Source organism: Chaetomium strumarium (assembly GCF_033439665.1).
Source record: "Chaetomium strumarium strain CBS 333.67 chromosome Unknown B0T15scaffold_2, whole genome shotgun sequence".
Taxonomy (NCBI): domain Eukaryota; kingdom Fungi; phylum Ascomycota; class Sordariomycetes; order Sordariales; family Chaetomiaceae; genus Chaetomium; species Chaetomium strumarium.
In genome coordinates, this window is record NW_026944430.1 from 155,410 (window position 1) to 182,313 (window position 26,904).

At 58.2% G+C, this 26,904-nt stretch overlaps 10 protein-coding genes across 10 annotated transcripts; 5 read left to right on the forward strand and 5 right to left on the reverse strand.

Moving 5' to 3' along the window:
• The first annotated feature begins 933 nt into the window (after positions 1-933).
• On the forward strand, positions 934-3,690 carry B0T15DRAFT_84420 (fungal-specific transcription factor domain-containing protein). Its single transcript, XM_062871379.1, has 2 exons — positions 934-1,174; positions 1,251-3,690. Exons 1-2 carry the CDS (start codon positions 1,033-1,035, stop codon positions 3,347-3,349), a joined length of 2,241 nt encoding a protein of 746 aa, XP_062723538.1. The 5' UTR covers positions 934-1,032; the 3' UTR covers positions 3,350-3,690.
• B0T15DRAFT_390036 (fumarylacetoacetate hydrolase domain-containing protein) lies at positions 3,403-4,351 on the reverse strand (the record flags this gene model as incomplete). Its single annotated transcript, XM_062864519.1, has 2 exons — positions 3,403-4,016; positions 4,096-4,351. The coding sequence occupies 2 exons, from the start codon at positions 4,349-4,351 to the stop codon at positions 3,403-3,405; spliced, it is 870 nt and encodes a 289-aa protein (XP_062723539.1).
• Positions 4,352-4,637: 286 nt separating this feature from the next.
• On the forward strand, positions 4,638-6,142 carry B0T15DRAFT_84418 (putative gentisate 1,2-dioxygenase). The gene is made up of 3 exons (XM_062871378.1): positions 4,638-5,169; positions 5,246-5,558; positions 5,652-6,142. Exons 1-3 carry the CDS (start codon positions 4,923-4,925, stop codon positions 6,064-6,066), a joined length of 975 nt encoding a protein of 324 aa, XP_062723540.1. The 5' UTR covers positions 4,638-4,922; the 3' UTR covers positions 6,067-6,142.
• Positions 6,143-6,475: 333 nt separating this feature from the next.
• B0T15DRAFT_84455 (general substrate transporter) lies at positions 6,476-8,440 on the reverse strand. Its single transcript, XM_062871380.1, has 2 exons — positions 8,222-8,440; positions 6,476-8,128 (listed from the first exon to the last, which is right to left on the reverse strand). Exons 1-2 carry the CDS (start codon positions 8,285-8,287, stop codon positions 6,593-6,595), a joined length of 1,602 nt encoding a protein of 533 aa, XP_062723541.1. The 5' UTR covers positions 8,288-8,440; the 3' UTR covers positions 6,476-6,592.
• On the reverse strand, positions 8,441-9,643 carry B0T15DRAFT_84468 (Mss4-like protein). Its single transcript, XM_062871381.1, has 3 exons — positions 9,267-9,643; positions 9,006-9,202; positions 8,441-8,925 (listed from the first exon to the last, which is right to left on the reverse strand). The coding sequence occupies exons 1-3, from the start codon at positions 9,393-9,395 to the stop codon at positions 8,823-8,825; spliced, it is 429 nt and encodes a 142-aa protein (XP_062723542.1). The 5' UTR covers positions 9,396-9,643; the 3' UTR covers positions 8,441-8,822.
• Positions 9,644-9,892: 249 nt separating this feature from the next.
• B0T15DRAFT_482698 (glycoside hydrolase superfamily) lies at positions 9,893-12,598 on the forward strand (the record flags this gene model as incomplete). Its single annotated transcript, XM_062866117.1, has 3 exons — positions 9,893-9,952; positions 10,028-10,099; positions 10,172-12,598. The coding sequence occupies 3 exons, from the start codon at positions 9,893-9,895 to the stop codon at positions 12,596-12,598; spliced, it is 2,559 nt and encodes an 852-aa protein (XP_062723543.1).
• Positions 12,521-14,264, reverse strand: B0T15DRAFT_522503 (uncharacterized protein). Its single transcript, XM_062868635.1, has 4 exons — positions 13,539-14,264; positions 13,384-13,474; positions 12,935-13,289; positions 12,521-12,862 (listed from the first exon to the last, which is right to left on the reverse strand). Exons 1-4 carry the CDS (start codon positions 14,157-14,159, stop codon positions 12,682-12,684), a joined length of 1,248 nt encoding a protein of 415 aa, XP_062723544.1. The 5' UTR covers positions 14,160-14,264; the 3' UTR covers positions 12,521-12,681.
• A 782-nt stretch (positions 14,265-15,046) lies between these two features.
• On the forward strand, positions 15,047-17,219 carry B0T15DRAFT_391454 (heterokaryon incompatibility protein-domain-containing protein; the record flags this gene model as incomplete). Its single annotated transcript, XM_062864591.1, has 3 exons — positions 15,047-15,679; positions 15,807-16,615; positions 16,715-17,219. The coding sequence occupies 3 exons, from the start codon at positions 15,047-15,049 to the stop codon at positions 17,217-17,219; spliced, it is 1,947 nt and encodes a 648-aa protein (XP_062723545.1).
• Positions 17,220-17,322: 103 nt separating this feature from the next.
• B0T15DRAFT_84515 (uncharacterized protein) lies at positions 17,323-18,096 on the forward strand. The gene has a single exon (XM_062871382.1). It carries the CDS (start codon positions 17,426-17,428, stop codon positions 18,056-18,058), a length of 633 nt encoding a protein of 210 aa, XP_062723546.1. The 5' UTR covers positions 17,323-17,425; the 3' UTR covers positions 18,059-18,096.
• Positions 18,097-19,789, reverse strand: B0T15DRAFT_84516 (uncharacterized protein). Its single transcript, XM_062871383.1, has one exon. It carries the CDS (start codon positions 19,641-19,643, stop codon positions 18,135-18,137), a length of 1,509 nt encoding a protein of 502 aa, XP_062723547.1. The 5' UTR covers positions 19,644-19,789; the 3' UTR covers positions 18,097-18,134.
• Between the last annotated feature and the right edge of the window lie 7,115 nt (positions 19,790-26,904).

Genomic DNA, 26,904 nt, shown 5'->3' on the forward strand with positions numbered 1-26,904 from the left:
TTAGGCAATCCTGGCTTTCACACCGTCGCGTATCACTGGGCCATCGTTGGCAATCCTCCGGGTGGATTCTTCTTGGTGTCACCCTGATCCTGTCGCGTGCGCCAATCTTCTCAACCTTCCATAGGAACTGGTCGGCGCCGGTTCCTGCGTCCCAAACCCGGGGAACTGGTCGAGGCTCTCCATTCCGATCGGTAGGCCGATCTGGCCAAAAGTCGTTGTCAAACTTCGATCGAAAGTGATATCGGCATTCGTGCGCGATGCACTGGAACCACGGGACGTGGGTGTGGTCGCACCGCGGGGCTGAAGTCGGAGTGTGTCTTGCGCGTGAGGTTCGTGGCGTGGACCGAACCCGCCGAGGCGCTACGCGTTTTGGACATGCTCGAGGAGGTCAGGGGGAGTCGTTTCCGCAGGATGTTGAGTTAGTCGTACTAGGTTACATAGAATGAGGCGAAATGATTCGTGTACTAAGACGATGATGATGCTTGTTGTGAGAATCGAGCTCGAAACTCTCCAGCCGTAAATCGGCGCAGAAGTTGAAACCCCGCGCCCGCATCCCAAACTTACAGGTTCGATTTCCGACCAACTGGCAACTGCACTGGTTTGCGCTTGCCCGCACAAATCTCCTTCGGCATCGAGATCTCTTGACCGACAATGCACAGGCCGATCGGTCATATTTGAAGGTAGGCACCCGGCTCTCGTCGAACGATGCGGACTGCGACTGGGAGACAGACTGCATGAACATGCGATTCGTCCTTCCGTGAGGGAGTAATACTGGCGACGGGCGTGTGGAGATGTGGGATTTGCGGGGGCTTGGCTGTGGAGGCTTACCCCGCTGTGGAGAGCGTTCTCCGCACCCCGAGAATTTGGATGAGTGTGGGGTCTGGGGGATCCGAGGACGGGAGCAACTGCATTGGATGCACAGGCACGCCAACTCCCGAATACAGGACGATAAATAAACACGCTCTCGGAACGCTCCGAGCCACCAAGAGCTCCAACTGGTTCCGACACTCCAGTCTGCAACACCCCAGCCCTATGAGGCGTGGACGGTGGCCCTTTCCGACGGCCGTCATGCCCGAGACCGACGTGGTGGCCCCGCGGCCCAAGCGGCACAAGATCGATGTCGCGTGTGAAATGTGCAGGGCGAGGAAGGTTCGATGTGACGGGATTCGACCAAGTAAGATCCACCTACCCGCATACACCCAGTACCCGGCACAATTGATCTGGGTCCATTGCTGACCGGAGCAACGAAGCATGCGGGAACTGTCACAAGCGACTTGATATGCGGGACCGCTGCACATACAGCGCCGGCCCCATAGAGAGGACAACCGATTCGCACAGTGTTATCACTGTTTCTACTCCCAGAAGTATTGCAGAGGGGCTGCCACAACAAGCAGCAAGTCATGGTCAAGGACCCGCCATCCCCGACCCGCCGATGCGAGGCGGTAATGCAAGCAGTAGCCCGCCAGTCCGGAGACGGATGGCCTATCCCGCCCCGGCTCTCGATGCAGGTTTTGGTGTGCCGTCTCCGGCTTCCGGCCATGCACCAAGCGTTGCAGGCGAGTCCCAGATCGACTCCATGACGACGGTCGTGGAGGAGGGAACGAGCACAGCGCAGTATTTTGGCAGCAGCAGCGCCGGATCCTTCACGAAGCAGATCAAGGCCGCCATCGATGCAAGACTGGGCAAGTCACCGCAGCCGGCCCCGTCGTCCTCGCACCACAACAACAACAACAGAGCTTCGTTCGCAGGGCCTGCATCGCCAGGGTCCCGAGATGCCGGGAGCAACTGGAACATAGCAGATGACCCAAACTATGTGCTGCCGGGCCGTCGGCAGGCCGATCATCTGATGGACCTGTACTGGCACTACGTCGACACGCTGTACCCCTTTCTCGACCGGGAGAAGTGGGGCCGGTACTACGCCAACATGTTCGCGGGCACGCCGCTGGGCACGGACGAGCGCATCTTCGTGTCGACGCTCAACATCATATTTGCGCTGTCGACGCAGCTGATCGAGTCGCTGCGGCCGGAGCAGCGCGACGAGAGCAGCCGGGTGTATTTCCAGCGGGCGCAGGCCCTAATGCGGCTCAGCCTGTGGGAGCCCGGGTCGCTGGAGCTGGTGCAGTGCCTGTTGCTCATGAGCCAGTACCTGCAGACCACCAGCAACGCGCACCAGACCTGGATGGTGGTGGGCGCTGCCGTGCGGACGGCGCAGAGCTTGGGCCTGCATCTACCCGAGACGTCGGCGGGCATTGCCGACCTTGTCGAGCGCGAACTCGTTCGCAGGCTGTGGCATGGCTGTGTCCTGATGGATCGCATGGTTTCCATGACCCACGGACGGCCGCCGATCATCTTGCACCAGCACGCCTCGGCTGTTCCCCTGCCACTCTCTTCACATCCCGGCCGACAAGGGTTCGACAATGAGCAAATACGCGTGTCGTTCTTTGTGCAGTCGGTCCAGCTGTATGAGATCATCCACTTGAGCATCATTGCCTTCTACTTGACGGGCGAGGCGGAGCCCAGCCCACAGGGAGCCCGAGAGAAAGACCTGGAGACTCTCTTAAGACTGGACAGCGCTTTGGAAACGTGGGAGCAGAACCTGCCTCCCCATCTGTGCTTCGCCACGGTTCAAAATCTGGAAAATGACATCTCCAAGCGCCAAGCGGTAATTCTTCGGCTTCGGTTCCTCCAAGCTCGGCTCCTTCTCCTGCGGCCGACCATGGCGCGGTTCTGCCTGGACCAGCCTCCGCCCAAAGAGTCCAAGTCGACGGGCGGCTTGGCGTCGCGCATGGTGCAGCAGGTGGCGTCTCTGTGCGTGGCCACGGCACAGGAAGTCGTGTCGGTGCTCGCACGGTTCGAGGCGCACGACGGCACCGTCGGCTTGCTGCCGGCGTGGTGGTACCGCCTCTACTTTGTCTACTCGGCCGCCACCATCCTCATCGTGGCGCGGCTGCGGCCCGAGCTCGCGGGCGACAACGGGCTGCAGCGCTCGTGGGAGGAGGCCGTCTCGGTGCTGCGGGCCCACGAGCGGTTCGGCCAGTCGGCGCGGCGGTGCGTCGCCGTCTTGAACATCCTGTCCGGACGTATCATGCAGAACCAGCAAGCAGCTGCCACGAGACCGCCCGAGGAAGGCCCAGGTCCGGGGGATGAGAGTCAGGCTGCGAACCCGACCTTCTTTGACCCGGCCGAGTCGCTCCAGCAGTTTGGCGACCTGGGCGCCTTCTTCCCCGACTTGGAGCTGCCGGGCCTGGCGTTTGGCGCGAACGATCTCTCCGATTTGAACATGCATGCCTGGGAGCTGCTCACGGGCAATCAGCCGTGGGCGATGGACACGGGCAAGCCGCAAGAGTAGTAAGAGCAGACGGACTTCTATGTATGCGACTAATACTGTACATCAATGTCCATTTATTCAAACGCCATCTTATTTTTCACCGCGCCCAGCTGGCTTATCTGCACTTCCACCACATCTCCGTCGTTTAGGTACCTTGGCTCCTTCATCCCCATCGCCACGCCCGACGGTGTCCCGGTCAGAATCACGGTCCCCGCCACTAGTGTGGTCCCCTGGCTGCAAAAGGCAATAATATCCTCAACTCCGAACAGCAGATCCGAGGTGCTCGTGTTCTGGCGCTCTTCGCCGTTGACAAACGTCTGCAGCGTCAACCCACTCGCGTTGCCCACCACGGAGGGGGCCACCAGCACGGGGCTGAGCGGCGCGAACTTGTCGAACCCCTTGCTGAAGCACCACTGCGGAACGCCGCCGGCCTTTTGCGGGTCGCGCTGCCAGCCGCGCGCCGACACGTCGTTGGCGGCCAGGAAGCCGGCCACGTGCGACAGCGCGTCGGCTTTAGCGATGTCCTTGCCGCTCTTGCCGATCACCACCGCCAGCTCGCCCTCGTAGTCCAGCGTGCCGTCCTGCGCGATCCGCGGGATCGGCACGTCTTCAGCGTGGCCGGCCACCGAGGTCGATGGCTTGATGAAGACGGAGGGGTAGGGTGGTGGTATGCGCCCGCCTTCTTGGACTATTGGGGGCCGGTTAAAACTGGGTTCTTTTTCTTTTTTTCCGTCTCTTGAACTCGTTATGGTTCCGCCGGGACTTACTGTGCTTAATATAGTTCAGGCCAATGCACCGGATGATGGGCACATCCGACGGCCGGAGAATGTTGAGCAGTTCCTTGACGTGGACTCTTGACCCCTTCGTCAGGGCTGCCACTGGGCTTGGACCTTGGAACTCAGTGGCATAGAGACTTCCTTGTGTGAGCAGCTCATGTACCTGCTCTGCGCTGTCCACTTCGGGCTCTCCGAAGGTTTCCCTTCCCGCGTCGTCGAGGAATCTGATGAGACGGGTCCAAGACATGTTTCGTGGAACGATGGCTGAGACTGTTCGGCGAGATCTAACAACTCAGGTGAAGTCCATTCTTACGTGTATATACCTAGGTCCTACTCGCTTAGTACCCTAGATACAGCACGGCATTCGACGTCGGAACCAGCACCCCAAGAAGCTTCGGAATGCTGGTGGGTCCACCCCGGAAAGCTCTCTCGGAACTCGGAGGCCGGCCTCGGATGTCGTACCCCTGAAGGGTCCAACATTCCGCAGTACGAGTATCCGAGAGAACACTAGTGTGGAGAGGGCCTCAACCGAGGAACCAGAGGGGCACATGACCTGTCTGATAGCGACACCCGCAGGGAAGACCGTTACTACTGGCTCTGCAGGCAGCTTCGCCATCTTTGCGCTTACAACGATCGAGCTAACCTGCCTAGCACCCTAATACAGTCTTGGGACAGGGAAGATACAAGAAAAGGATAACCATTATTTTTGACTGCATTACATCCGCCTCTTTCAGCGCCGCTTCTCCGTCTTTTTAGCAGATCTAGCCCCTCTACTCTACACCCTCACAGCCTTCCTGCCGCATCCGCACGGGCTCACCATGGGATCCATACCACAGGAAAGCTGCCCGGACGCGTTGGAACAGCTCCTTTCGGGGCTCCCTTCGCAGCACCTCGAGCCCCTGTGGCTCAAGATGGACGCGATGGTGCCTGCCTCGCCCAATCCCGTCGCAAAGGCGCACCTGTGGAAGTACGAGGACGCACTTCCCCATCTTCTCCGGGCCGGGAAGCTTGTACCAGCCGAGTCGGCAGAGAGAAGAGTGCTGATGCTCGTGAACCCGAGCATGGGTGAGCTCATGTCCAATACTACTCCTATCTACTAGTACTCCAAGTCAACCCGTCACTGACACACACACGCAAAAAGCGGCGCCCTGCACGACTGATACGATCTACGGCGGCCTACAGCTCGTCAACCCGGGGGAAGTGGCGCCCGCGCACCGGCACATCGCATTCGCGGCGCGCTTCATCATCGACGGGTCCGGCTTCACGGCGGTCGAGGGCAAGCGGATGAGCCTGGCGCGCGGCGACGTCATCCTCACGCCGACGTGGCACTGGCACGACCACGGCAACGAGAGCGACGCGCCCGTCATCTGGCTCGACGCCCTCAACCTGCCGCTGTTCCGCTATGCGCGCGTCAACTTTGCCGAGGGCTACGACGAGAGCCGGTACCCGAGCGAGTAAGCCATCTACCCACCTTATTTACTACTAGTACCCCATTCACCAATAGTACATATAATCTCCTAACCTTTGCCCTGTGAATAAATAAATAGACCAGCCAACCCGCCCGAATGGCGCCACCCATGGAAGCCCGTGCAAGAAGCCCTGGACGGCGCCGGCGTTCCCCACGCGACGCACCACTACCGGACCCCGGACGGCAAGCACCTGTCGACGACCATCGGGATGCAGGCGGAGCGCATCGCAGCGGGGTGCACCACCGAGGTCAGCCAGCACTCGAGCTCGTTCCTCTACCACTGCTTCGAGGGCACGGGGAAGACGATCGTCGAGCCGCCCAACGGGAACGGGGAGCGGGTCGTGTTGGAGTGGAAGACAAGAGATACCTTTGCTGTGCCGGCTTGGTCGCGCATCCAGCATGTTAATACTTCAGCGACGGAGCCGGCGTACCTGGTGGCGGTCAACGACAGGCCGTTTTTGGAGCTTTTGGGGTTGACGAAACCGGGGCTATGAGGGGTTGTAATGCGCACCATGTAATAGAGAGTTAGCAATGTCTTCCATATACAAATTTCCAGGAACATGAGTGGATTGAACCTTCAATCACTTGGAGCATTCATTCTCAGCATTGTGAAACAAAAGCATCACCGTTAACTGCCCAAGTATTACTAGCAATGAGCAGAACAATGACAGTAGTAACGATGCAGTATCATTGTACACCACTTCAGACATTTGATGGCGGCTACTTTTCATCCAGGCGAAATGGTAAGCATATCCTAAGGGGACAAGTACTATTAGTAGTACAAAGATAAAGGGTCAGCCCAGAGATTGGTTCACCATGGGCGATTGGGTACACGCCCGGACCTTTAGAGTTAAGATTCCACAGTCGGGAGCTGCGGGGAACGGGAAGCAATAAGTTCAAGGCTTATGATGCAATGTGGTATTCGTATTAGTGAGAGATCCAGTGGATTAGTAGTAACGTAAACTCGACGCCAGTCCTCCGCACCAGCACACTTCCGTCTCAGGTTCCTGTGCCTATCTATCAGTCTTTCTTCACCTCTGCCGTGGTATGCTCGACCTGCTCCGAAACACTATCTGGCTCCTTCTCGTCCGAGTCCTTCTTCAGCTCCGCCTCGACATCAGCGACCCTCCGGCTCTTCCCGTCAAAGACCTCGGCAATCTCCTCCAGCGTGCGGCCCTTGGTCTCGGGGAAGACAAAGTAAATAACCACAATGAGCATGGCCAGGATCACATCAAAAACAATATAGTACTTCCATCCGATCGCCTTCATAGCGATGGGGTTGACGAACTGGCCAATGATCAAACCCGCAAAGGTCGACCCGTACGTGACAGCCACACCACGGGCGCGGAGGCCGAACTCGAAGATCTCGACGGGGTAGGCGATGAACAGCGGCGACCAGGCAATGTCATAGAAGAAGTAATAAATGAAGATAAAAGCCACGACGGCGTTGCCCATGGCCTGGTTCAGCGTCGACACAAACCGGGCAGTCAGCACGGTCCAGACGACGTAGCTGACGAACATGCCGGCCACCGACGTCAGGAACAGCGTGCGGCGGCCCAGGCGGTCGACCATCAGGGCGCCGGCCAGCACGGCGGCAAGCCAGTTCCACACCTGCAGCAGGCCGTTGATCAGCGCCTGGTCGGACGTCTTGGTGATGCCGATGGTGTTGAGCACGAGCGCGAGGTAGTACGACACGACCGACGCGCCGTTCCACTGGGCGAAGAAGCCGACGACAAAGGCGATCAGCGTGCGGTGCTGGTTGGGCCGCGTGCGGACGAGATCCATGTACGAGGTCGTGGCGCGTGCGTGCTTCTCGAGCTCGACCGTCGTCGAGATCTGGTGCATCTCGTACTCGACCAGCGCGGAGTTCCCGTCGCCGCCGGCGTGCCACGTGGTGAGGATGGCGCGGGCCTCGGCGGTCTTGCCGTTGGCCAGCAGCCAGCGCGGAGACTCGGGGACGAAGAACACGCCGAGCAGCTGGATCAGCGGGATGGCGCCCTGCAGGAGCGACGGTATGCGCCAGCTCCAGGTCGACGGGATGCGGAAGCTGCCGTAGGTCGACCAGGCGGCGAGCACGGAGCCGCAGTAGAAGAAGGTCTGGTACAGGGCCGTCATCTTGGCGCGGTGCGTCGGGTACGCGAGCTCGGTGATCAGAATGGGCGACGGCTGGCCCACGAAGGCCGTGAAGAAGCCCAGGAAGAAGCGGGCGACGATGAACTGGGCCACCGTGTGGCTCGACGCCTGGACTGCCGTCGCCGCCACCAGTCCGAGCAGCCCGAGCCACATGGGCAGCTTGCGGCCGAAGCGGTCGGTGAGCCACGCGACCGGCACCACGGCGACCAGCTTGCCGACGGGGAAGATGGCGTTCATGGCGCCGAGCACCGCGCCCGACGGCTGCCCAAAGTAGTCCCGCCATTGGCTCAGCGTCTGCAGGCCGTTCATCATGGACCCGTCGAAGCCGATCGTGGCCGCCGACAGCAACGGCACCATAAGCGCGAGGTTGAGGCATACGAGATGCCTTGTGCGGTACCACGGCTTCGCATTGGCGGGCAGGTACTGGAAAGTTGCAACAACTCGTCAGTTTCTCGTTGTCGACTAGCGCTCTAGACAGCACGGTGAGCAAGCGTCAATGCGCAATGTGGTGCTTACCGCTGCCAGCTCAGCGCCGACGGCCTGCTCCGCCCCAGCCTTGCCGGCCTTGTCGTTTCGGCCCATCTCGAGGGATGAATTGTGTTTCCCGCGTTGCTCTGACCGAGGTGTCTGACTCCGAGCGAGGATACCAAGGGAGTGGGGAGCGAGATCCGAAGTGGCGGAGAGCGATGCTTTTCAACCACAGCTCGCAGCCCAAGAACTCCGTCGAAAGACTGCTTTTATGGAAGCATGGGCTATTTGCCTCTTAAGACTTCCGGTATAGCCTCCGATGACAGGTTGAGGGCATGACCGGAAAGAAAACAAATGAGAGTCTCCAGACCAGAAGAAGTCTCCGCATCTGGGGCCCCAGACCCCGTGGGCAAACCCCGGAATGCTGGACCGGGACTGTGGATTTGTTGTCTGGGGTACATACTGCAATCCCGTGATGGTAACTTTTTTCCCGCTATTGCTTTCCATTTTTTTCCCTTGTGGTCCCGTTCATGGGACAAGATGTCACAAGAATGAGTTCCGAGCTGGTCCCACATCCCGAAATGTGGGGTGCAGGGCCGTGCCAGGTGGGAGTTTCCACCCCGCCAAGACTTCCCATTTCCCCCATCCTTCACCTTCCCCGCACTCCCTCCCATTGCTCCGCACCGTCCACAGGCGTCACCCACGGAGGTCGATTCGCGACAAAGATTTCCGATCCGGGCTTAAAATGGTGCCTACGGAGTACCAGATAACAATAACGTTAGCAACTCCTAATACTAATACTGTGGCAATAACATACAAGAAAATAACTGACCACTCGGAGAGCAGGCTCGGGCGGATCAGCAGGCTCGTGCCGCGGGCCGACGCCGGAACCGTCCACAGCGGGGTCCCGCACGTCCGACAGAAGGCCTTGGCCTTGGGGCCCCCACTGGAGGTATCGGTGAAGGTGTAAGTCGCGATGAGGTGCTCGCCCTCCGAGATGTTGACGTCGGCTTGGGCGAATTTGGCGATCTGCCTATTCTTCAGTATGGCGAGGACGATGACTACGGAGGTACATATGTGGTCAGAACTGTACGATTTGGTTTGTGCCGCCGGCACCTTTGCTGCAATGCTCGCAGAAACATGAGAGGACGGCTGCCGGCTCGGAGGCGATGGTGAAGCGGATGCCGCCGCAGAGGCAGCTGCCCGAGTAAGGTGCGGCCATATTTCAGGATGGGGAAAATTCACGAGTCTTGCAGGCTTTGACAACCGGGCTTTACTAGGAAGCAACTTAACGCCACATTCCAATACGAAGCCCGTCGTCAATTTGTACCTGCCCATGCCATCTTCATAACTTCAGCTTACCCGGATCTCGTGGTCAGGAAGACCTCGACTCGAGTCTATACAGCCGCCTGAGAAGGAGCCGCGGCCTGCGTACCAGGTACGGAGTACCTACGTAAAGTGGATCCACTTCCCGCTCCGACGGAGTCCAACGGCTCCGGGTTTGTGTGGAATCTTCTCCCCATTGCTCCCCTCTCTACCCTACATGAGGTACGACATCCGATGATGCGACCATCGCTTGTTCATCCCTCACTTACACAGGCTTAGAAAGTACTGGCGTCCCGCATCAGACTCTACCACGCAAGCGACCTCCAGGAGTTTGGTACACAACTGGTGACAAGTCCTTCCCAGCAGCAGGGAGGCTCCAATTCCAAATTCAACATGGCGGCTCAAGCGGTAGACACAGATGCGATCCTTCGATCCCTCACACTAGATGAGAAGGTAGGTCCGGCTCATCATTCATTTTCTCGCCTCCAACTGGATACGGTTCCAAAATGCTAACCAAGTTCTTCCCAGATTTCTCTCCTGGCTGGCGCCAACTTCTGGGAAACAGTCGGCATCCCTTCCAAGGGCGTCCCGTCCATCAAGGTAAGGCCTAGTTAGTAGTGTATCACTTTAAGATTTGTCTCTTACTTAGTTAGCTGATCTGTAGCTTTGCAGACAACAGATGGGCCCAACGGGTGTCGCGGGGCAGACATCGACGGCGGGACCAAGGCAGCCTGCTTCCCGGCAGCCAGCAACGTGGCCGCCACCTTCGACCCCGACCTCGCACGACGGATCGGAGCCGCACTCGCCCAGGAAGCGCGCACCAAGGGGGCGCGCGTGCTGCTGGGGCCGACAGTGTGCTGCCACCGGCATCCGCTGGGCGGGCGCAACTTCGAGAGCTTCAGCGAGGACCCGCTGCTGACGGGCACGCTCGCGACGGCGCTCATCAAAGGTCTGCAGGAGGATGGAGGCGTGGCGGCGTGCATCAAACACTTTGTGGCCAACGAGCAGGAGACGGCGCGCATGAGCGTCGACGAGACCATTGGGGAACGGGCGCTGCGCGAGATCTATCTCCGGCCGTTTGAGATGGCCGTGCGCGAGGCCGCGCCCTGGAGTCTCATGACGGCCTACAACTTGGTCAACGGCGTGCACTGTGATAGCCACGACTGGCTGCTGCGCGACGTGCTGCGCGGCGAGTGGGGCTGGGACGGCGCTGTGATCAGCGACTGGGGCGGCACCAACTCGGTTGCGGGCTCCATCAACGCCGGGCTCGACTTGGAGATGCCCGGCCCGGCGGGGGTACGGACGCTCCAGACGGTGCGCGCGGCGCTGGAGGCCGGCGAGGTGACCGAGGAGACCATCACCGAGCGGGCCGCGGCTCTCCTAAAATTGATCCACCGCGTGGGCGGCCTCGAGGGGACGTCTCCAGCCGGGGAGAAGGCCGTGGACCGACCGGAACATCGCGCGCTTATCCGCGAGGTCGGCGCCCGCGGCATGGTGCTGCTCAAGAACGAGGGCGATTTGCTGCCCCTGACAAAGGAGAAGGTCAAGGGCAAGAAGATCGCGCTCATCGGCCTGGCCAAGGATGCCCTAGCGCACGGCGGCGGCAGCGCGAGTGTCAACGCGCACTATAAGGTTTCGCCCTGGGACGGGCTCCATGCCGCGCTCGGCGACAGCGCCGAGTTTGTGTACGCCAAGGGCGCCCACCGACAGCGACTCTTGCCCCCGCTGTCCAAAGACAGCACCGCCGCGGGGTCCGTCACGGGGCTGGACGGCCAGCCGGGCTTCACGCGCCTGCTGTACGAGGCGGGCGCCAACCCGGAGCCCTCCTCCACGCTGCACGGCTACCCTTCCTCGGCGTACTCCCCGCTCGGGTCGCAGGAGTCGCTCAACCGAGTCGTCGAGCTGGTCGGCGACTTCACCCCCACGGAATCCGGGGCGCACTACATGGCCTGCTCCGGCATCGGCGCGACGACCGTCTTCGTCGACGACACCATCGTCTTCCGGCAGACTCGCAACAGCGCCGACCCGATGGGCGCGCTCTTCATGGCCGCGTCCGAGGACCTGTTCCGGCACGACTTTGCCGCCGGGCGCGCGCACCGTATCCGCGTGCGCACCGAGCCGCCCACCGACGTGGGCATGCGCATCCTGGAGGGCCGCAGCGGCGCGCGGCTGGGCTTCCGGCTTGCGTCCGAGCACGACGCCGACCTGCGCGGCGAGGCCGAGCGCGTGGCGCGCGAGGCCGATCTCGCCATCGTCTTCACGGGCCACGACCCGCAGTGGGAGAGCGAGGGCCGCGACCAGGACTCGTTCGCCCTGCCCAACGGGCAGAACGAGCTGGTGGCCGCGGTGGCGCGCGCCAACCCCCACACGGTCGTGGTCAACGCCACGGGCGTCGCCGTGGCCATGCCGTGGCTGGCCGACGTCCGCGCCGTCGTGCAGGCCTGGTTCGCGGGGCAGGAGTGCGGCAACGCCGTCACCGACGTCCTCACCGGCGCCGTCAACCCGGAGGGCCATCTGCCTGTCAGCTTCCCACGCCGGATTGAGGACGCCCCCGCGCACGGGAACTTCCCGGGAGAGTATGACGTTGATGGCGGCGGCCCGCTCAGGGTCACCTATGCCGAGGGCGTGTTTGTGGGGTATCGCCATTATGACCGTCTGTCGCGGGAGGATGTGGTCAACTTTGCCTTTGGCCACGGTTTGTCGTACACCTCGTTCCAGCTGGGGGGCTTGCGTGTCGAACCAAGTGGTGGCACGGGGGGCGACGAGTTTGTGGTTACGGCCCAGGTCACCAATACGGGAGCTCTACCTGGCGGCGTCGCTGTTCAGGTGTACGTGGGCAGTGCTGCGAAGCCTTTGGAACATCCAGTCAAGACACTTGTGGCATATCAGAAGGCTCGTTTGCAGCCTGGCGAGGCGCAGAGCGTCCGTCTTGTTGTCAAGGGCCGGGATATGGCCCACTTTGATGAGAAGGCACGCGCCTGGGTCTTGGAGGCTGGTACTTACCATTTCTCGGTGGGATTCTCGTCTGTGGATATCAAAGAGAAGGCGGCGGTCACGATAGAGCAGCAGAGGGTATACCCCTTGAAATGGAGGGGTTAGGGGAGATGGGTCTGAATTCTCAGGTATGGCCTGAATACGGCTAAATGAACACTGCTGGTCCTTCCCTTGGTAGAACACTCATTTCAGTCCTGCACCTTGATGACCACCTTACCGACGTGGCTGCCCGAGTACAGGTAGTCAAACGCCGCCGGCGCCTCGTCGAACGCAAAGACTCGGTCAACGAGCGGGGCCAGGGATACCTTCTTCTCTTCTAGGAAGCGGTTCAGGTCGATGAAGTCCTGTTTAGAACCCCCGAGGATGCCCCTATAATGATCCATTGTCAGCGAGCGCAATGTCCTGGGCAGTCCCAAGCTTCTTCAAGACAGGGTGGCCTACTTCAGCTTTGCGAACTTGTACATCAATCCCAGCACGGCACTCGGCTCCCAATCAGCCTTGTTACCGGCCAGGAAGCCGACGAGCGAGACGATCCCGCCCCTCTGCCGCAAAAAGCTGATATCCTCGGGAATGGATCCCACCCCAGTGTTGTTGATGACAATGTCGACGCCCTTGCCGTCGGTAAGCCGCTGGACTTCGGCGGCTTGGTCCGCCACGGTCTTGTAGTTGATGGTACCGATGTGGGAGCCGAGCTGCCGGATCCGCTCGAGCTTCTTGTCGGACGAAGAGGTGATGATGGGCCGGATGCCCGCGGCGAGGCAGAGCAGGAGCGCAAACAGGCTGACGCCTCCCGTGCCTGGCTCTCGTATTAGTACTGTCTGCTAGTTACCTGTAGGGAGAGGGGGAAGGAAGGTTATTAGAAGATGGAAAAACGAAACAGTGGTGCGGACCTTGCAAGAGGACACTCCTCCTGGAATTGGCCGATTGGAGGCCGTCGAGAGCAGTCCAGGCTGTGACGCCGGCAACGGTGATGGTCGATGCCTATCATTTAATGACACTTTAGTGATGCTTTGGGAAGTGGTCACCTATAACGGGCGTTACTAACCTCTTCCCACGACAGATGCTTGGGCAGGTGCACGAGGTACTTGTCTTCGAAGACGGCGTACTCACGGAGCACGCCCTCGACGTCGCCCCCAAGCACATGTGGAGGCTCATCCTCGTACCCAGTCAAGTTGCTAAGGTCAATAATCACCGAAACACGATCGCCGACGGCCAAATCCTGCACCGCGCTGCCAATGGCGGCCACCTCGGCCGCTGCATCGGAACACGAAATGCCTCGGTCAATCATATGCGAAGGGTAGCCCCCATGCAGCATCCAGGGGTCGCGGTAGTTGAGCGAGACGGCGTGGATCTTGAGGAGGACGTCGTGAGGTCCAAGCTCCCGGGGCATCTGCTCCGTCGTTGGGACGATGGTCCTCGGGAAGTCGCCGGTGGTGCGCCTGAAGGCTTTATACGTCTCGGGGATAGACATGTTGAACAGCGTGGACGTCCTTGAAGGCTTATGCTTCCTGGAGGTGGGTCGGAAAAGGTGATCGCTTGACGACGGCCCAACACTAGGTACGTTGTTGTACTTATAGTCCGAGACTCTGAGTAGCTGTGCGGAATCCAAGCAGCAGAGACTCAGAGCGCTCGATAGCTCGGTGAGCCCTGATATATCATATACCATGACATGATTGCCATCACGCCGATGATGGCCACTGGCCCGGCATCATTGGACTAGCCCTCGGACCAGCTGATTAATGTTGCTCTCGGACTTCGGTACGCTTCCAATTAGTAAAAGCTGGCTTTATCGGAGGGATAGTTGTCCGGCCGCCTCAAACGCCGAGCCGATGATTAACCGCCCGGACAACTACTATGCACTACGGAGTAATCACAGCGTTTTGTTCAAGCACTTCGGAATACGATTTTGGAAATATTGCTCGGCACGTTATCTGTGGGCATTAAACTTAACTAAAATGGGGAATAAACAGAATGAGATACTATCTAACACAAGCTTGTCGTCGAAGAGCTCCGCCGACTCCGCCCTTCCACGACTCGAGCTCCCTTGGCGGAAAACAAGGGAAAGACGCGGCCATGTACAAGAGGCAAAATAAGGCATGCCAATAGGGCAGTTGCCGTCAGGTATATCAGACGATTAGCGCTGTACGGTAATGTATGCTATGTGACTACTGCTAGTAGTACTTAGCTTCATGCGACAAGATCTGAGGGGTTGTGGCACTGAGTGCTATCCCTTCTGGATTTCTAGTACATACCATAGGTAAGTGTCGAGCAGAGCAGTGCCTTTGCGAGCCTGGTGGGGGCCGTTTATTATTCCCATTCCGCCAACAGACGTGTACAGTGTACTAATGTAAGTGCCATGCATGACCTCCGCACCGGATGCTACGTTCTCTGCGACAGGCAACCTTGGCCTGCCTTGGTCAAACTTTGCCCCAAATTCACCACCAATTCTCTGAAGCACATGAACAAGCTGACTACGGGACACCAACGAACACCCAATCTTGAAGCGAGCAGACTAGACTCGCGAGGGTATCGACAAGGGAGAGTTGGCCCAGTATGATCTCCGCGCTGCGCAAACGGTTATCGTGGCCTTGGTACGGCCAAGGCGAGAAAAGCACGCCCGATCACCAGAACCAGGACTCTCCCCATCCGCACATACCGAACGAGCGGTCCATCCGGATCCTCACGCTGTACCCAGGCGCTCCCAGCGACCCTCTTTCGGGGCGTCTAGAGACTGTCAGCATCGACAGCGGCGCGGGGCAGTACGAGGCCATCTCATACGTCTGGGGCGACCCGTCCAAGACGCACAACATGGTGTGCAACGGAGCCGATTTGGCGATCACGGAGAGCATCTACGGGGCGCTGAAGCGGCTGCGGCTCCGGCACGCGCCGAGACGGCTCTGGGCGGACCAGATCTGCATCGACCAGGACAATGCCGCCGAGAAGAACATGCAGATCCCCCTGATGAACCTGATCTACCGTAACGCGGGGCGCGTGTTGGTCTGGCTCGGATATGACGAGCACGGCGTGGCCGCGACGGCGTTCGACTTCGTGGCCGACTTGGCCGCAACGTTTGCCGATGAGGAACGACGGGCGGCTTTCGATCGCGGCCATTCCGATAGTCTCGGTCGTCGCCCCGAGTCGAAGGATGTATGGGCCCCTCTGAGGACGCTAACCGGACTGCCATGGGTAAGTGTGTGCTTTTTGTACCAGATCCCTTAAGTCGGTATGAAGTGCTCAGTACAGTACTGGTAGTAGCCAGCAGGCTCTATTTTCTGTGGGACATTCTTTCTCACCAGCTCCCCCCCATCTCTAGTTCACTCGGGCGTGGGTGGTGCAGGAAATCGGCACGCGGGCGCCGGCGACGCTCTTCTGGGGCGACGCGCACATCGACTGGGAAGTGCTGTTCGCGGTCTGCCACGCGCTGACCGATTACCACCACCTGCGCGCGCACGTCGACGTCCAGACGCCCAAGATCAAGTACCTGTACCGGCGCTTCATCGAGCCGCCGCCGGCCTCGCGCCACGCCAACCGCTTCAGCTTCCTGTACGAGCTGCACCGCGCCCGGCACCTGGTGGCCACGGACCCGCGCGACAAGGTCTTTGCCATGCTGGGCCACTACTCGATCCGCCACAGCGCGAATAAGGAACTCAGGTCGTTGAGGCCGGACTACAATCAACGGGTCGAAGATATCTACACCGATGTGGCGACGAGGGCGCTGCTCGGCGACGACACTTCTCTCTTGACGCTGGCCTCGGTCCAGCATGACAGCCTTCCATCCGGATCAAACGCAGCGACAGAACCGACTACTAGTAGTACCAGCTTGGACTATTCTTCGTCATTCTCGCCCAACAAGCTCCCCTCGTGGGTGCCCGACTGGCGCCTTTACCAATCGCACATCCTCTCCGAGCCTACAAGCCCGCACCGCGCCAGCGGTAACCTCCGCGCAAAACTCGAAGTCGACGACTTGTTGGCATCCAAGGCGCTTCTCCGCATCCGGGGGGTCATGGTCGACCGGGTGGCCGCGTGCTCAGCGCCCTTCCGCCCGCGCGAGTTTCATATCCACGGCGCCGAGCCGTCCGCCGCCATCGAGAGCATCTGGCGCGACTTGTGCTGCCAGGCCGAGTTTGACTTTGACGTGGCGGGACAATATCTTCCCTCCCGCTCTGCTCAGCATGATCCTTGTCCGAGGCAAGATCCTGGCAGGAATAATACTAGTACTAGTAATAACGGCCACGACGAGGAAGAACGAGAGAGCGGCGAGAACATCAACAGCCTAGTCTTCGCCTACCTCCAGACGCTCAGCAATGCCTGCGTCGCCGTGGCGTGGCAGGACGGCGGCCAGCCCTATGCGTCGGTGCCCAAGCGGCAGTGGCTGTCCCATGGCGCGGCATACCTCGTCCGCGCGTCCGGGCGGTCGTGTGCCGTCTCGGAGGAGCTGAAGCGCCTGGCCGAGTGCGGCGACGCAGCCAAGTGGGCGCGCTCTGCCAACGGAGCGTCGCGCAACCGGCGTTTTGCGAGGACGAGCGGCGGGTATTTCGTGCTGGGCCCAAAGGTCATGGAGCCCGGCGATGTGGTGTGCGTCCTGTACGGGGGCAATATGCCGTTCTGCTTGCGGCCCTGGGGAGACAAGTATCTGCTTGTCGGAGAGTGCTACGTGCATGGGGTCATGAACGGAGAGGTGGTGGAAGCAGAAAGCGTCAACGAGCAGGTGTTTGAGCTTGTCTAGAGCGCCTTTAAAACTCTTCTATTCACGGCCCAGTCGCGCATCAGGAGGCCTCGGTGGAACCTGCCCAGCTTTCTGCCTCCGACTGATCATCATGGAAACTTTGCGTGCTCCTCAGCCTCAGCGCATACAGCTCGTTTGGATCCTTCGTGCCATGCTCATGTGCCAAATTGCGATACTCCTTTAATTCCTCTTCGTCCAAGGTCCCCATGCTACCGGCCAGCTCAGCTAGCTCGACCCCCTCGGCGACGCTTAAGCCAAGCTTGTCCCGCACGTTCATAAACGAACGATACGTGTCGGCGTCGGCAGTGCCCAGCCAGCGCGTGTTCTTGAGCAGCACCCACATCTCCTCCGTAGTCAGCCCGAGCTGGGAATTGGTCGCCAGTTCGTGCAGGGGGCGCAGCTCCTCGACGTCGATCGGAATATCGAGCACGCGGATCAGATGTTGCAGCCACGAGGAGCGGCCGAGCTTGGCATCCTCGAACGCGAGCGTCTCGTCGTGGGCAAACGGGGCCCGGGTGATGACCCATTTGTTTCCCGTATCGCGGCGTACCGGCCTCCAGGCGCTGTCCTCGTCGCTGGCCCGGCGCGGGATGAAAAAGTGGTGTTCATCGTCGCGTAGTCCATCCCCGAGGGCGCTTAGAGCGACCTTGAACGTCATGTGCGGGTCGATGGCGAGCCGCTTGAGCATGGCCGGAACAAAGATGGGCGGAGGCTCGTCCATGCCAGAGAGAGCCTCCTCCTCCGCCTCCGAGAGCCGCGGGCGCGCCATGTATCCGGCCGAGGCGAGCCTGAGGGCGGCAATGACATGCCGCTGCGATTGCGGGTCGACTGTAACATAACAAGAATGTCAACGTTTCAATGCCTCCGTACGAAGTAGGTAGGTACACTAGGTAAGCACGGAGTAACTCCATGAAGCTAGGAAAAGGAAAGGGCGGAAGAGTAGGAAGAGACCAGCGCCTTACAGGTCGTGCTCAGGATCCGCTTGCAGAAGAGGATCATCCAGGGCTCACGGTCGATCTTACGCTGGGGCTTGGTCGGGTGCAGGATGTCGAGAAACTCGGCGAAGGTCGGGCGGTACGGGTACACCTGCTTGTTCTCCTCGTCATTCCAGCGCTGCGTGATGGTCCAGTACATGGACGGAAATGAATTCATGAAGCTGGCTAGGTTGAACGTGTTGACGAGGCACGTGGCCCAGTAGCGGGCGTTCCATGTAGTGGCATACTGTAGGGGCAGCCCACTCGACGGCAGGTCCTGGAACGGGAACGTGTCCCGGCCGATGTGCTGCAGCAGCAAGACCGACAGGTGCTCCTCGGGCTTGGCGCCCATGCTGTCCAGCAGCTCCTCGACCCGGCCGTACGTGTGCTCGTCAGTGGCCCGCAGCACCTGGAACAGGTACTGCGGCGTCATCCACTGGTTCTTGCGCGGCGGCACGAAGATGTTGCGGTCGGCAAAGTACTTGTCGAACCACGGCAACATGTACGGCCAGTCGACCGCCGTCTTCCGGCGGTCCTCGGCCTGGCGCGCCGTCTCGGCGGCCGCCACCGACGCCAGCTGCTGCAGCGCCACCTCGCCCGTCATGACGATACCGTTGATCAGGTCCAGCATGCGCACCACGTCGGCCGACGGCTCGCCCGTCGCCGACGGCTTGTACAGGATGTCGTGCTCGATGTCGGACCAGGCGTGCATGATGATGCTGCCGATCTGCACCTCGATGTTGACCACGTCCTCGCCGCGCGCGTGCTGGTCGAAGTCGAGACTCTTGTGGCAAATCACCACGTGCGTGGCCCGGTACCCGGAAAACGTCAGGTCGAGGCCCGGACCCGGAACCGGACCGGCTTGGGCCTCTTGCGCGCCCGGCGCCTCTTCCTCGGCCGCCGCGCTGTCTATCTGGCGCTGGCGCTCCACAAGCCTGCGCACCTTCTGCAGGTCGCGCGCGAGCCCGCCCTTCTGGCTGGGCCCCTCGACGATGCGGAAATGCTCGCGCAGGAAGTCCACCACCTTTTGCACGTCGGTCGGGAAGTAGATGGACACACGGATGCCGGCCAGATCGTGCATGGCGGCAAACATCTGCTCCACGGACTCGAAGGGCTCCGACTCGTGCACCTTGTCTGCCATGCCCCATTCCCTGCAGTACTGCTCCCACGTTTCGAAGCCGCGCGCCTCGACCATCTCCCTCAGGCTTCGCAGCTGCTTGCGGTCCTCCTGCCGCCGCCGAAGCGTCCTCAGCGCCTTGGCTTCGTCCTTGAGCCGGGACGAGACGGGCATGTGCCGCACGTTCATGGCCTCCCGGAGCCCACCCATCTCAGACTCGAGCTTCCTCTTGGCCGCGTCCATGTGCGCCTCGAGACTCCGCGTCCGTCTCCGGTACTCGAGCGCAAACTCGTGTAGCAGCTCCTCAAATTGCGCATCTTCCTCGTCCGCCATCGTCGACTGGGCTGCTTACCGTCTACGACGGCAGTTGAATGCTTGAGTGCTAGTATGAGCGGGATGGGGAAAGTCGGTTGCCTCACTTGCCTATGTCACAGTCAGTTCAAATCCCGCATAGGAGCGAGGCCTACTGTGTAGATGATCTATCCAATGGACGAGGCGTTTAGGCGCCGCCCCCTCTTCTCTAGAGAGTTAGCGCTTACGAGCACAGCCCGCACAGACCCACAAGTGTGCATAACCACATACATGCAAGTACATACATACCGTACATGGCATACCTAACGCAGGAGGTTATACATTGGCCAGTGTCGGAAATGACTCCCATCTAATCCGTATAATCTTCTTGGGTAGAGCGACCGGGTGCGAAACTTGGACTGCCCGCACACACGTCCTAGCACACTCGCGGACCTATGAACCGGTTCGCGGAACATGCCTTCTTCTGCGGGGATGACGACACCACAAGTGATGATCAATCTTGTGGTGTTGTCTATTACTGTTAGCTAGAGGAAGGGAAAAGTGCGCGTGCAGGAAGCAATGCAGGGCTTCTACTAGGCCGACCCGATTAAGGGAGCAGAAATGAGGTGTGATTGAATGGTTGGTTGATTGGTTGGTTGGTGGATGTTGAGTGAAGAGAGTTGGTTTTTCAGAGCCTGGCCGGTGCCTAGAAATTGCTTTCGTACCCCAGGTGTGTGCTGCACCTTCAAAATTTCCAAGTTCCAACACCGGGTAGCAAGGAGTCCATCAGCTCGGCGTTGTCCTTTCTAACCCGTCGCTTGACACAGAGCCGAGTCAACCGATCGATAACCTAGGGTTGCGTGCGAAATGAGAGTTCGGTTTACTAGTAGGATACTTTTGGGCCATGCTGCAGAGGCACGCACAACTCCACGTCTTCGTCTTCGCACTGGCCTCATCATCACACGGGGCAAGTAATAAGGGAGGGTCAATTTCTGCCTCTTTTCAAACTTTTCCATCACCTTAGAATCATGGCGGTTCTCGTTACAAGAGGGAGTGAAATCAGGTATCATTCTAGGATTTTTGCTTGTAAATCTTCCCTGTCTGCTCAAAAGGGTCCAGAACTGGTCGTTCTAAGGACAAGAAACCGCCCCCTTTGAACAATAATGAAGACAAGAAGATGTCGCTATTATAGGGAGGCCGAAAACGTGAATCTGAACCGAGTAACGTATCTTATAAGCGAGCGGGACATATAAGCGAGCGGGACACTCTCCACCACTCTACAACAACCATCCTCAATTGCAATACAATAAGACCATTAACCAACTACAATTAACTACATCAGAAACAGCTGAATCAGACCCTTCTACAACCTCCTGGCACGTACGGGCATTATGGCCAGGCTTGCCGCACACACCATAGCACTGAACCTTCGTACAAGCCCCCCTGCACTACCACTATCCGGCTCCTTTTCTTGCGCCATCTCCCCAACCACGGCCTTCTGGTCCAGTAGATCCTTTGCATCTTGTACCGCAAGCGATCCTCCAAGCTGTATGCGTGTTCTTTTGGCTCTCCGGCGCTTGCTAAGTGCCTCGTTGGCCTTACAGAGCGAAGAGACCTCGGCGCGAAGAAGAGCTATCTGGTGCATCATAGCTATTGTACCCTTGGCCAACTGGTCTACAGCAGCTAACATCGAGGTTAGGGAGCTATTTTAATGGTTGGCAATATAAGTCTTGATGAGTGTAGACTGTGCATTGGCTTCCCGGGAGTTATATGGTGTCTGGAAGACCTAAGACTATATAGTGCTAGGCCGTGAGGTTGGGGGTATTGGTGTACGAAGCTTGATATCTAGCTTAGAAAGTACCCTCTCTAGATCGTACAGCATAAGGCCAGCACCTATAAAGCCACCCTATATATTCTTCTCCGTTATAGAGGCGAAGAAGGCCTTATAGAAGGCATAGAGGAACTCGAGCTTGCTTATATAGTTGATATATATACGTATCAAGTCCTCGACCTAGCGACCGTACGCCTGCTTCAGCGGCCTAAAGCAGCCAACATCGAGTGGCTAGAGGAGGTAGGAGGAATGTAGAGGCATATAGAGTATGATGATGTAATGCTCCTGGCAGTAGAGCTCGAATTCGGTCGAGTAGTGGCTCTTATGGCCGTCAAGGATTAATAACCAATATTTGCCCTTTGTACGGGGTGCTATATAGAAGTCAAAGTGCTTGATCTAATCGAGGCCTACGGCATTAGTGGTCTAGCCATTCTCGGTGGTCGCAATATGCTAGTCGGCCGGGAGATTGCACTCTTAATACCAGTTGGCGAGGTGGTATTGCACAGCCAAGATAATAAAGGGTAGGATAGCCTAGCCGAGGGCATTGACTCCCTAGATACCATAGCCTACTTGCGGTTACTAGGCTAGGCCAGCTTTGCCTTGCTACGGCCATTAGAGGTCGTAACTACTATACCTAAGAAGATAATACCCATTATAAACCTAGTCTCGTCGAAGTTATAGATATTATCATCCATAATGCTATACTTGGCCTTGACATTCTATATAAGCGCGAACCACTTGCCAATAACCTCTAGGTCATTGTATTTGGCCCTCTAGTAGTTGTATCGACATGACCAACATATACAGAGAGCGGGCTAGCGTTTAACGAAGTTGTAAGCCTAGAGCTTGCCAATAGGGGGCGCGTCCTATACACGTAGCAGTTAGTTGGCTATATCTTCTATACTATATAGCCTTGGTAGAAAAGCTCGCTCAGATAGCTCAGTTATATACTAGACTATAGCCTTCTCTTCTAGATCGGTAAGCTTCTATAGGTTGGCTGGAAGATCACATTGTATAGGCCGGCCGGTACGTCGGTAGCCAAGGGTTGAAACTGGCACGTTATAGAGCTTGGCCGCGGCTTGGAGGCTTAGTTTCGTATCATTTTCAAGAGCTTTGAGGGCCAAGATTACCCTAGCTTCCTTTGAAGCGGAAGACATCTTTAGTTGTAGGAAAAACGCGTTGTTGGAGGTGGATGAAGAAGGACGCGTCGTGCCAAGAACTTAGTGTCCCGCTCGCTTATAAGATAACGTTAATTCACTTTCAATTTGGGTCAAATTGCTGACTTAGCAAAGCCAAGGTTACGTACCGGGACGGTTGAAACGGTTAGGAATACGTTCGTGCTGAGTTTTTACTACTCCGTTTCTCAATACCGTTTCCTATCTATACTCTGGCGTGAATCTACCATCGCCTTTTATAACCGAGTTCCCCCGACGCGTTATAGATTCTGCTTTTAGCCAACCAAATGCATTTGCGACCCTTCTATTCGTCTAGCTAATAGCCGCTTTCTTGTTTATATGAAGGATGCCGAGCCCCCTATAGCCACTGTCCTCGACTGGCCCTACTCGACTGGCATGCACCTGCCGGCCTCGTCGGCCCAGGAGCAAGCCTTTCCATAGTATGCCGAACGCCAACGCGAGGGCTACTGTACAAAGAGCGGGAACATAAACGACGTAGACATAGTGACCTGGCGTGCTCGCGCTGCGAGTACCGGCCCCAACGTTCGTCAACCTGACCAGGCTGATCAACGTCGAATTGGACGCGCCCGTCGCCCGTACGGCCTGACCCAGCCTACTCTGCTGCTTATAGTAGAGGGAAAGCCTTGACTACCGCAATAGAGCTACGCAAGCTATGAGCAGACTGGCAACGAGTATACGTACAGCTCTCAAAGTTCACGATTACTTGCGGCGCCGACATCACCCGAAGGCGTATTGCCGGTCTACGTCGCACGCTAACGATGAGCGTAGGAACCGACCTGAAATCGGCGCAGTCCTGTATCAGCACGGCTATAGAGCAGTAGCAAGGTAGACCGCAGCTTGCTGGGATGCCCGGTTCCCGAGTCAGGCGGGTCGGCAGGGGGTTTGAATCGCGTTCCAACTGATGCGCCACTCTAGAACGCACCATTCACGGACTTCCCGGAATACCCGTTCAAGAGGTTCTTCAGGCGGACTGGCAACTGTTCTGCCTGACGATCGCCTCGCCGACAATGCATTACGCAGTTGGCGGCGCATTCCCGCCAACCACTGGTCAGATTCGCCCGAGACCGACCGAGTTTTTCGACCTGCGATTAACTATTCCAACGAATGGGCAGGGCTTCTGGGAAGGAGTGTGGGTGGCCCCCTTGTCGGTCTCCCCGTGGAACCCAGGATAAAAGGCGTTAGGCTGGGAGATACTGCGCCTCCAGGGCGGCGGCAGGTAAAAAAGCTCGACAATGGGAGTGCCTGCTACAACTTTAAGTATACGCTCGCCCATTGCTCGTCGGTACGACCAACCCGACCACCCTCATCGCGACAGGCCCGTTTTCTCGGCTCCTAACATCCACAGATATTCTTCATAGACCCCGACACGGCTATCCACTCCCTCCGAGGAGCATCGACAGACCGGCAGTTTGAGAAGATTACACCTAGGGGCTCAGTGGAATGGAGGGTCGAGGCTCTTAACTGGGTCTTTGGAGCCTGAGATCTCATGCACTTCACCTAGCTTGAAAGTCCTGAGTTACACTGCGACGCCGCTACACACGAGCTATGACCGAAAGGGTCGCGCGACGATTCCGAGTAGCTTGGCGGCATTTTCTCTACATCCGTAGACGACGACAGCCTTGGCACGTCCACATCCAGCCCAAGGGACCGAGAGGATAATGCATTAGAAGAACAAAGCTTACGATAACGATCGCCCTTGACCGCGGCAGTCCTGTTTCCACCGCAAGGTGCGCATGTTCAAATTGGCTTATATATAACTGTGTGCCCGAACTCTCTAAGACGGTCCGTGAGGGCCTTTTTAAAGCTGATTACAATGATCTTCATCACCTGGTAGAGAACTACTTGCATTGTCCAACCTACTTACTTTTCTTCACTGTGCTTGGGAGCTTTGGCTTAGTTAGTGGACTCCGGGGCATTGTCGGTCGTACTCCCTGTAAATGTGATCTGGTTTAGACATTGAGAAAAAGCCGCTCATGTGGGGGGACGCCGAACAAACAACCTGCAGAGTACATTGAATATGTTGCCCTTGATGCCCACCCTATAGTCGACCGGCGCTTTGAACGGCCTCCTGTTTGCTGAAAGTGCAGTAGGTCAAGCCTTTCAAATAAAAGTCGAGTGTTCAGGTCGTCGCTTTGTACGGTGTCTACATAAAACCCTCCGCTCCCTGTTAAAGGTCACTACGTGCAACGCGGCCAACCCACGATTCTCTCCTCCTTCCTGGCCAAGTGCGTCCTCTGGTTCGGCCTGGTTACGCGCCTACAATAACACGGTTCCTGCTCCGTACAGCATAGTTAGCCCGGTTCTCCGACTGAGCTCCGGTAGCAAGAAGTGCGGTCACGGCACGCTCAACCCCAGCATGTCTGGTTCCGCCAATAAACCAAACTCGGGCTTTTGGCCCACCACCGGCAGCTTGACAGGTATACCTGACAGCTCTGGCATGAGCGAGATCCAGGGACCGCCCCACAACAACCCTCAGGTCCGCTACCATACCTCCAGGTCGTGCAATGAAGAAGCGAGCCTGCCCGTGTAGAATGCCCATAAACTGCGCTGCCTGCCCCAAACAGTGGAGTATGTCTCCCAACCGATGGAGTACGCAGTGCTGACGTTCTTACTCTCGTGCTGCGCAGCGGAACCCACCCAACTGGACTGGCAGAACCGGCGAGGTTGCCGTCGAAGATGCCGAATTTGTTCATCGAGACCCTGAGCCTAGCGGAACCAGCTACGTTGATGTCTTTCGCGCCTTCTTTTAGCAACTGACAACTGAAGAGCTTGAGGGTGTCTTGGAAATGGCGCGGGAGCCACACTCCAGATGCGTCATTGTTCCTAGTGCTCAGGGGCATCGGGACCTGTACAAGGAGCATGCTCCAGAGCCCCCGAACCGACCACCGCCTACAAACTATTCTATGCTCCATATCGTGTTCTCAGAGTTGCTGAGCGCAATCGCGTGCTCAAGGAAGGTCAAGCAGAAGTCCCTTATCGTGCTGCTCTTGCGTTCCGTGTTCTCAAGCTGCCCCTGAGTGGCGGTCCGCGCGTTGCGGGTTTCGCTTTCCGTTAACCTTGATTGGGCGCATCTTTGGAACCGCTCCCATCCCGACCTTCCAAGGCGCTCGACGAGCGCCCGTGGAGCCTTGGGATACCGGAGGACAATGAGATCCGCAAAGACCGTCTCAGGGGTAATGTCGGACTCGAGCGTTGGGTCTGTGGCCTGGGTCTGAATCTGACTGAGCGGCAGTGAGTCCGCTACTGCGAAGCAGATCAAGGGCTCCAGGCCGATGAGGATATTGACTTCGGTCTCGAAGTCTTTCATTATCTCTGAATAGTTGAGATCAACTCCTTCCGGAGCCCGGGAGGATCCGTCGTTGGTCGCCTGCGAAGCATCTGAGAAATCGTCACACCTGGCACGCGCTTCCTTGCATTCTGCCTTCAGCAGTCTTAGTAATTTAGTTCACGGTCTCCGACGGTATTCATGGCCGCCAGTTTCATGTTTGGTTGATCCAGCAACCCTACAAAGAGGTAAGTAACGAGGTCACCGCGTCGGTCAAGGGGAGGAAACATGGAGGCATTGGGCTAAATGGCAGGAACGCTGCGGACTTACTCTCAAGAAGCGTTACTATCTCAGACATGGCCTCCAAAACAGACTCGCGAAGCACCGAAGACCGACCGAGTGCCATATCCAGGCCAATGCCATTCAGATTGTGGTCATGCCCCCAGAGCACAAAATTGGACAGATTTCTTTTGAACGCAGCAGACGGCTTGCCTGGAATTTCATCAACGGATGGGAGGTGCGCCGCAACGAAGCTGGACGCAGCGATGCAGGCGTCGAATGTTCGTCGGATCAGATCGACGTCGTCCAACGCCAAGCTTAGGCCAAAGGGCTCCAAACCGGACCGCCATTCTTAGACCCAAATCGACTTGACATCTGAGGGGTGGGGGCTCGGGGTCATTTTTTTTGCCCATTCAATGATCTGCGCGAGTTTGCCCCTGAAGGTTCTGATAGCAATGGGACGAGCAAGACTGACGAAGGTTGCTTAGGTCGGGAACGTGATGGTCAAAAACTGTGTTTCGATGAGAAACACTAAGGCATGCCAGTGCGAGCCGGGAGAAAATGGGGAAGTCTGCAGGAGGCACATCGGGCAGTGCTCGCCGAAGGCTGAGCGCCTTCCGACGGAACCTGAACGCACGTCGGGCGTCCCAGGTGTGGCGCAGCAGTCCGTCAGGCTCTGAGGCTGAATTCGGAGTCACCCGTGGCACACACCCATGCTCCTCGGCTTTTTCC

What these genes read in the sequence shown, in the direction of transcription:
- B0T15DRAFT_84420 (XM_062871379.1), top strand. Translation starts at nt 1,033, where the DNA reads ATGAGGCGTGGACGGTGGCCCTTTCCGACGGCCGTCATGCCCGAGACC. An exon ending in ATGTGACGGGATTCGACCAA is followed by an intron (nt 1,175 to 1,250) that starts GTAAGATCCACC and finishes GGAGCAACGAAG; the next exon opens with CATGCGGGAACTGTCACAAG.
- B0T15DRAFT_84418 (XM_062871378.1), top strand. Translation starts at nt 4,923, where the DNA reads ATGGGATCCATACCACAGGAAAGCTGCCCGGACGCGTTGGAACAGCTC. An exon ending in GCTCGTGAACCCGAGCATGG is followed by an intron (nt 5,170 to 5,245) that starts GTGAGCTCATGT and finishes ACACGCAAAAAG; the next exon opens with CGGCGCCCTGCACGACTGAT. An exon ending in GAGAGCCGGTACCCGAGCGA is followed by an intron (nt 5,559 to 5,651) that starts GTAAGCCATCTA and finishes ATAAATAAATAG; the next exon opens with ACCAGCCAACCCGCCCGAAT.
- B0T15DRAFT_84455 (XM_062871380.1), bottom strand. Translation starts at nt 8,287, where the DNA reads ATGGGCCGAAACGACAAGGCCGGCAAGGCTGGGGCGGAGCAGGCCGTC. An exon ending in TCGGCGCTGAGCTGGCAGCG is followed by an intron (nt 8,129 to 8,221) that starts GTAAGCACCACA and finishes GCAACTTTCCAG; the next exon opens with TACCTGCCCGCCAATGCGAA.
- B0T15DRAFT_84468 (XM_062871381.1), bottom strand. Translation starts at nt 9,395, where the DNA reads ATGGCCGCACCTTACTCGGGCAGCTGCCTCTGCGGCGGCATCCGCTTC. An exon ending in CCGGCGGCACAAACCAAATC is followed by an intron (nt 9,203 to 9,266) that starts GTACAGTTCTGA and finishes AAGAATAGGCAG; the next exon opens with ATCGCCAAATTCGCCCAAGC. An exon ending in CCGAGCCTGCTCTCCGAGTG is followed by an intron (nt 8,926 to 9,005) that starts GTCAGTTATTTT and finishes GGTACTCCGTAG; the next exon opens with GCACCATTTTAAGCCCGGAT.
- B0T15DRAFT_522503 (XM_062868635.1), bottom strand. Translation starts at nt 14,159, where the DNA reads ATGGTATATGATATATCAGGGCTCACCGAGCTATCGAGCGCTCTGAGT. An exon ending in GAGGAGTGTCCTCTTGCAAG is followed by an intron (nt 13,290 to 13,383) that starts GTCCGCACCACT and finishes TACGAGAGCCAG; the next exon opens with GCACGGGAGGCGTCAGCCTG. An exon ending in TACAAGTTCGCAAAGCTGAA is followed by an intron (nt 12,863 to 12,934) that starts GTAGGCCACCCT and finishes GGATCATTATAG; the next exon opens with GGGCATCCTCGGGGGTTCTA.
- B0T15DRAFT_84515 (XM_062871382.1), top strand. Translation starts at nt 17,426, where the DNA reads ATGCTACCGGCCAGCTCAGCTAGCTCGACCCCCTCGGCGACGCTTAAG.
- B0T15DRAFT_84516 (XM_062871383.1), bottom strand. Translation starts at nt 19,643, where the DNA reads ATGGCGGACGAGGAAGATGCGCAATTTGAGGAGCTGCTACACGAGTTT.